General features: G+C 34.8%; 1 protein-coding gene across 1 annotated transcript in view; it reads left to right on the top strand.

The window, feature by feature from the left end:
- The first annotated feature begins 3,051 nt into the window (after positions 1–3,051).
- Positions 3,052–6,889, top strand: part of LOC106181894 (G protein-coupled receptor kinase 3) — a 51,799-nt gene continuing 47,961 nt past the window's right edge. Inside the window, exons 1-2 of the mRNA XM_013566428.3 lie at positions 3,052–3,428; positions 3,586–3,662. Of these exons, the coding sequence (XP_013421882.1) occupies positions 3,316–3,428; positions 3,586–3,662 (190 nt within the window). The 5' untranslated portion in view covers positions 3,052–3,315. The remainder of the gene's footprint in view (positions 3,429–3,585; positions 3,663–6,889) is intronic.

Here is a 6,889-nt window from a genome sequence, read left to right as displayed (position 1 = left end):
CATTTATGGTAAAGTGACAAATTTCTAAGTATAACTTCATTTCAAACTGTTTATATTGTAAAAACTTAAGTAATGGCAATGAAAAAAATCTTTGTTTAGAAGACCAAATCAAGTCAGTCCAACAAAATTGTATTTTAACAAATTTGTGTTTACCAAAATAAATAGATTAAAAAGTAAACAATGGTGAAAAACTCCCAAATTGGTAAAACAATGTGTCGACATTCTTCCCTTTTACATGGTCTTCTCTACTGCATTGTCAAAATGGATATTCCTCAGATGATTCGCAATTTGTTACAGCACTTAATTGAAAATTACTGGGATACAATGGGGGGGGGGGGGGGGTGTGCAGAACAGTACTTTTTTAGCAAGAGTCCAAGATTCAGGTCATTCTTTAAATCAAATTGGGGAAACCTCCATTCAGTAATAGCCTACTAGCCCAGTGAAAATCCATAGCTTAAATAGTTTATATGACACAGGTTATAAGAGCCTGTGACAGAGGCATTGCTTCCAATTTATCTTCCAAAGAGTAATCTGCATTAAGTTGCATAGAAAAGTGCAGCAATCACCTTGCTAATGAAATGGATGAGTCATTTGCTGTTAAGTCAGTTGATGCTATGCTTGCCAGTGAATGCATTTAGATTGCACAGCCAGCCATCTGATTTATCATGCAACATTAGGATAACTTAAACAGATCTCAATTTTCAATTTAGTAAACAGAAATTTCCTTTTTTTCTCTTTTCTAATTCATTTTGCAGCAATTTCATTTTTAAAGATTCTTTTATAAAGGTTTACTGTATAAAATATATAATTAAATTTTTTTGTCTGGTGACTGCCATGGATATTACTCTAGTTTCAGTTTGATTTGCATGCTAATGGAATAGAAAATAATTGAACAAATATAGATCCATTAACCCATATTTTTTTTCACACCAGTACATATACTTTATATTATTTGGTTTCAGCAGTTGCAATGAACAACAATATAACGAGGTACTACGTAGTATGTCATTTATAACGTGCTTTTGGGCACTATTCTACAAAGTGTATCCTTTGTTCTTCATGTTATTGTCAATTGTCTGGACCACCAGTTCTTAACATAAGGTGATATAAAAAGGTTTGTCAGTAGACCTAGGTGTTATTGCAGTAAATACCATGTCCTTAAAACAGAAACATACCTTTTTATAATATCACCAATATTAAATAATTCTTTTGTTTCCAGAATTCTTATTTTATTTGTTATGTTATTATGATAGGTGGCTGTTGAACTTATGTTGAAAGAAAGAACCCCATCAATTTCTACAGGTTTAAAGAAATGAGCCTCTTCTGACATAATTTTGCCTACAAAGAAGACTTTCACTTGGGAAATAAATGGATTGATTTATAACAATGTAATATGGGTGTTTTATGGCTAATTTACCATATTTGGTTTTTGGTACAGCATTTTTTTTTTTGCTCTGGCATCATAGATTAAATTTTATACCATTAAACTGTAAATTTTTTAAGCCTTTTATTGATTTAAAGATTATCTTGTGTGCATACATATTCCCAAGAGGGCTTGCTGTAATCTGTACTGATGGAGCAGAAGTGTATAGCCAGTGAAAGTGATGGCTCACTGTGGCGTAGTTTGGAATGAATTATTTCACTTGCCTATCATTCACAAAATGTTCAATTTCTGCAACACCTATTTTACTTTGACTTATTAAAAAAATACTGAAAATAAATCACACAATGCAAAAAATGATTGCCCTCAGTGTGACACTTTTTGAATAATGCTAGTACTATTTTATATCTGGAGGCATCTTGCTGAAAAAAAAATATTTTGAAAAAAAAAGAAAAAATATAAATATTAAACAATGGAAGCACAGACACTTCTATACTTGAAACCCAAGCGGGTTTGTATATATTTGGGGTTTTCAGCTGGAAGTAAAAAGTAACATTTTTGGTAGCAGATGTCCTGTTAAAATACATAGACTGAGTGCAAACATGGATTGTTTATTTTTTAACAGTGAACAAATGAAAGTGAACAAATTTTCAGCACAAAAATGAAAAAAAATTTTGCACTTGATAGTAATGAAGTAACATATGTGCATCAGTTTTAGACGCAAGGTATCAAATGTAACGCAAACAGAGGAAAGGCTTGAGTGTCTCTCGATTTTTCATGACAATTTTTAAAAGAATGAATTCTATTTTTCACCATATTGCAAATATTGTTTTTTACGATCACCAGCAACTGCAATTTAATTTTTATAAATCTATCATACACAGTGACACACAAATACATTAAACAGTGGCTGATTTAGGTGGGTCCTGACCCCCTCCCTTCAATTTCTGAAAAATTCACAGCAATTTTACCTCTTGAAATGAGAATTTTGATTAGCTGAATCATAGTTCTGAACCGTACCAAATGGGACAGTTCGTCCTCTAAAATACCAAAATTTTGGGGCCCTTCACTGGCCCCATAACCCCACGGCTCGGTTTCACATTCACGGACCCCTTCCCCTTTCAAATAATTCTGGATCCACCCCTGTTAAAGAAAAAGTAATAATAGATAAAAGAGCAATACACGGAAGTATGCTCGTACTTCACTTTCCTTTAGTAATGAAAGTAAAAATCCGCATAAAAGAAGTCTTCAAACGGTTGCGAGCTCCTTTTGCCTGGAACCTAAGATAAAATCATTTCCCTAACCCCCTTTTAAAAGTAAAGCTGCTTGTATTGAAGTGACATTTTATTGCGCTTTCAAAAGTACATACCTTTTCGACCAATATTTCATAAAAGTACAACGTTGATTGACAATAACTTAATTACTTATCACATTATTGCTACTGGTAATTTGTGGTGCGATATGCTTTCGGAACATGAACTAAAATATAACCATCGTCCTATTTAAAACCATATTGATATGATCGACAAAAGACAGTCCTGAAACAGATACCATCAATTATAGGAGCACTGCACATTTTCTTTGAAAATGCCAGTCCCAATCCCCCGCACATCAGCTTATATTGACCGCTACGGCTCAGTTATACCTGGCTGCGTGACGTCAACAGGTTACTTCTTCCTTGGTTCTCACTGTAGTTGCGGCGTTACTGGGATGCAAGGGATATAGGCCTATCTAGTAGTTCGTAGTTTACTGGAACGACGATTCTCTCTTTCATTAGAATTTGGAATGGGGATTTAATTTGAAGATAATCAGTATCGCCTTTGTGAAAAAGAAGGAGCTAGGGCATATTCATTACAGCGAGTGCCGTTTCTAGGGTTTAACGGGGTTCAAAAGCAGCTATTGGAATAGCCACCCTAGTGAAGAAGATAGGCAAGATGGCGGATCTTGAAGCGGTGCTCGCTGATGTGAGCTATTTAATGGCTATGGAGAAGAGTAAATCGACTCCAGCAGCCAGGGCCAGCAAAAAGATCATACTTCCAGATCCAAGGTGAGTTTTATTTCCAACTTTGGTTTGCTGTGTTTTGGACGGATAACATGTACCGCAGCCTATAATGCTGGGAAGCCCCTCGATAGACGATAATTCATTTGCAAAAAATATTCAAAATGGTGATCGTAAGCATTTAGGATTGTTTTCTGTATTTTAGTGTACGGAGCGTCATGCACAAACATCTGGAGAAAATGGGTGAGGTCACCTTCGACAAAATCTTCAATCAAAAATTGGGTGAGTATCGACCGTCGTAGAGACTGACAAGGGTTTTGTTTACATCGGCCGTGAAAAGTAAACAAAAGCAACAAGAGGCAATGTTGTCGAGTAAGGTAGTAACTAACCAAGCAGTGAAGTACCCACACTTTGTAGAATGATATTTTAGTGGTGTAGCAGCATCATAGGATCAAGTAGGAAAATAGAAATGTAGATTTGGTGCACTTTGATATCAGAGTAATAACACCAACGTCATCTGGTCCACTTCAATACAGTTTCAGCTATAATAAATCTTCCTTGATGACTTCATTGGCCACTGGCTTCCCTCAGTTGAATAATATGCTTAATACCCATGTCAATTACCCAGATAAGAATTAAAAAATAGTATATGAATATTTGTGGTGATAAACTTCCCTCCCAATGGGTTGCTATATTTACATAAAATGGTATATTCATCAATGGAATAAGGGCAAGAGGATATATAATTTTTCATTGACCAATTTTTATGATCAACAAAGTCAATATTAAGAAAGACCAGCCACTTATCCCGTATGTGTAATAAACTGTTTTGATTATAGAACAATATTTCATGACGTAGTTTATGACACTAAGACAGTAAGATGTGAATGGGCTAGGGATGCAAGAGTTCCGTTTAAACATTTTCATAGTCTCCCCTGTTTGACAATTATTTTATCAGTGGCAGAAAATGTGTCCTTGGTACTGTACCATGCTGTTTTCTTTTAAACATATTCATTTCTACTTACTAATAACCACATGCCTTGAAACACTGTCTTTCCCTTCTCTAAAACTATTATTGATACGATACTTGCATGATATATTATAGTCGTAACTTACAGCAATGTTTGGCATGTACCCTTGCACCCCTTTTTTGCCCATAATCAAAGTCCCAAAGAAAAGTTAACACATTTTGTCTATGTACCAGAATTTGGAGCCAAATAGACTGTTGATGAAGATGGAAATCCTATTGCTTCATTGGCTGCAGAATTGGAAGAGCTCCTGGATCTTGGCCAGGAGTTGATGACAACAAGCACATTTGGACATATGCCTGTATTGAATGCATAAGAAATACATCCAGTCACCATAACTTGACAAATTCTCTTATAAATCATTTAATAGTGTGTAAATAACACATAGTGGAACATGTAGTATGGACTGTGACATTATGGAATGATAGGAAACTGAGGTTTAAGGACACTTTTGTTACTAATTGACTATTAATGATCGGGATGTCCTTGGTGAACAGTGCTTTAAGGTGATCAGAAACTGAAAAAAATCTTTTCAGCACATGTATATTAAATCGCTAATTTGTTTAGAGTCACTGTGTTTTTCAATAAAGAGATGCTAGAATATTTGAAGGGTTTGAGTTTGGAACTGAATGTATGGTGTATGATGACAAAGTAAATAAATAAATAAAAACAAAATAGATATGGTAAACACAGAAGTGATCACTTTGCCCTTATAAGAACAGACTTCACCTTTCCAGGTACAATTTTGTATGGTAGATAACTTCATATGACCATTAATTAAAGCAGCATGAAATGTATTCATGTATGAAAAATAGCTCTGACTAGGGTTTGAGTTGTGTGGTTTACACCCTTAAAAACACAGGATTGTTGATGTTTTTTAGCCATCACAATATGGCAAAGGTGTATGTAGTATTTGTATTGTTTTTACTTGGTAGCCCATGTCATGTAACTTGTGGTTAAGAAAGCATTCATAGCACAGAGTTAGAGCAACCAACTAGTACAATGTGTCCATCTGAATGGGGTCTAAAACCCATACTTGCGGAATAACTAAGTATTTCACAGTTCGCTTGTTTGACACACGATTAAGTTCAAGCATGGACAGGTTGGATAACTTGATACTGTTAATGTCTTATTGTGTGACTCAAAGTAGACATATGACTGAGATTTTCCAGGGATTTATAAGATCAAAAATCTTAATACGTTATAGAACTAAATCTTGCTTCAGTTTTCTGTCATTAAAATACAATATTCATGGAACGACAACATCTGGTTTGTCTACTTTTAAAAACACCTCTTAGGGAGCATGGATGGGCTATTTTTAGTAACCACGCTGTCACACTAATGCTAACTGGGCAATGGAAAAGGTAGTCCTAAACTTTAAACAGTAGCCGATGCATCATAGTGATACAAAAAGTAAAATGCAACAGCAATTCTGTCATTTATAAGTTCAAAAAGCCAACAGTGTACAACAGTGTTACTTTACAAACTGGCTAGTCATTTACAACTTCAATTTTTTATGGCCAGACTTTTCTGTATACCCCAGATTGTTTGCTTCTTTTCGATTTCAGATTTTATATACCAGGTCTTATCATACAAGATGATCATACAGAGGACCAAACTTAAGAGTCAGAGTGTTTCAGTGTTTCATGGGTATCAATCTGAAGCTGAAGTTTAGACCTACATACAATCAAGTTAGACCTGGATAACTGTCAGATTTGCATATATATCAAAAAAAATTTTTTTTTTGTATTTTCTAATAGTTGTATTGTCGTAGCCACACCTCATCCTTGAAAAACAATGGTATGTAGCCACATGACAGTGGCATCGAACACAAATTTTGTGATAAAAGATGTGCTCAACCTGATCATTTTAGTGTTTTGAAATTTGATTTTTGTTGACTGTCTGCTAGTTGCCCAATCGAGCAAGTGACCTACTTTGACACCGTCGGTGCTGGTGTATATCTGGTGTTAGTCTATTGATCAATCTTAAATAAGTTATTCAGCACATTTATTTTTTAAAATAGGAACACCTCACATTTGGAGTAAGTGTCAAGAAGCAGATGGCTTTCAACTAGTGCTTAGAATAATTGAGACCAGCAATCGATCTACCTGTCCTGACTTAAGTGCACTTCATAGTGTTCAAGAATAATCTTAGTTTTTTGTCCTACTGTTGAAAAAACGAAGAGGCCTGTCATTTTCAGATTTGTATGCGATTTTTAAGTGATTTTTTAATAGTTTTATTATGGTTGACATTTGGTATACAGTTTTTTCAAAGAAATGACTTCTTACTCCTAAAGGTAATCTGCATGCGTTAATATGTTGTCAACTTTCTTAGAATGCAAGTTGGTAGCTATGACGTCTCATAACTTCATGCCAGAAATAAGTCTGTTGGTATTATACATGATACAAGCCAAATGCAAAACATTGGGCCATTTTCTTGAAAACGAGATCATTTAGGGTAAGCGTATTACTCTCTGGTTTT

The sequence above is a fragment of the Lingula anatina genome, chromosome 1 (assembly GCF_051362555.1).
Source record: "Lingula anatina isolate TDL-2025a chromosome 1, LinAna3.0, whole genome shotgun sequence".
Lineage (NCBI taxonomy): Eukaryota > Metazoa > Brachiopoda > Lingulata > Lingulida > Lingulidae > Lingula > Lingula anatina.
This window is presented reverse-complemented; position numbering and strand designations above follow the sequence as displayed.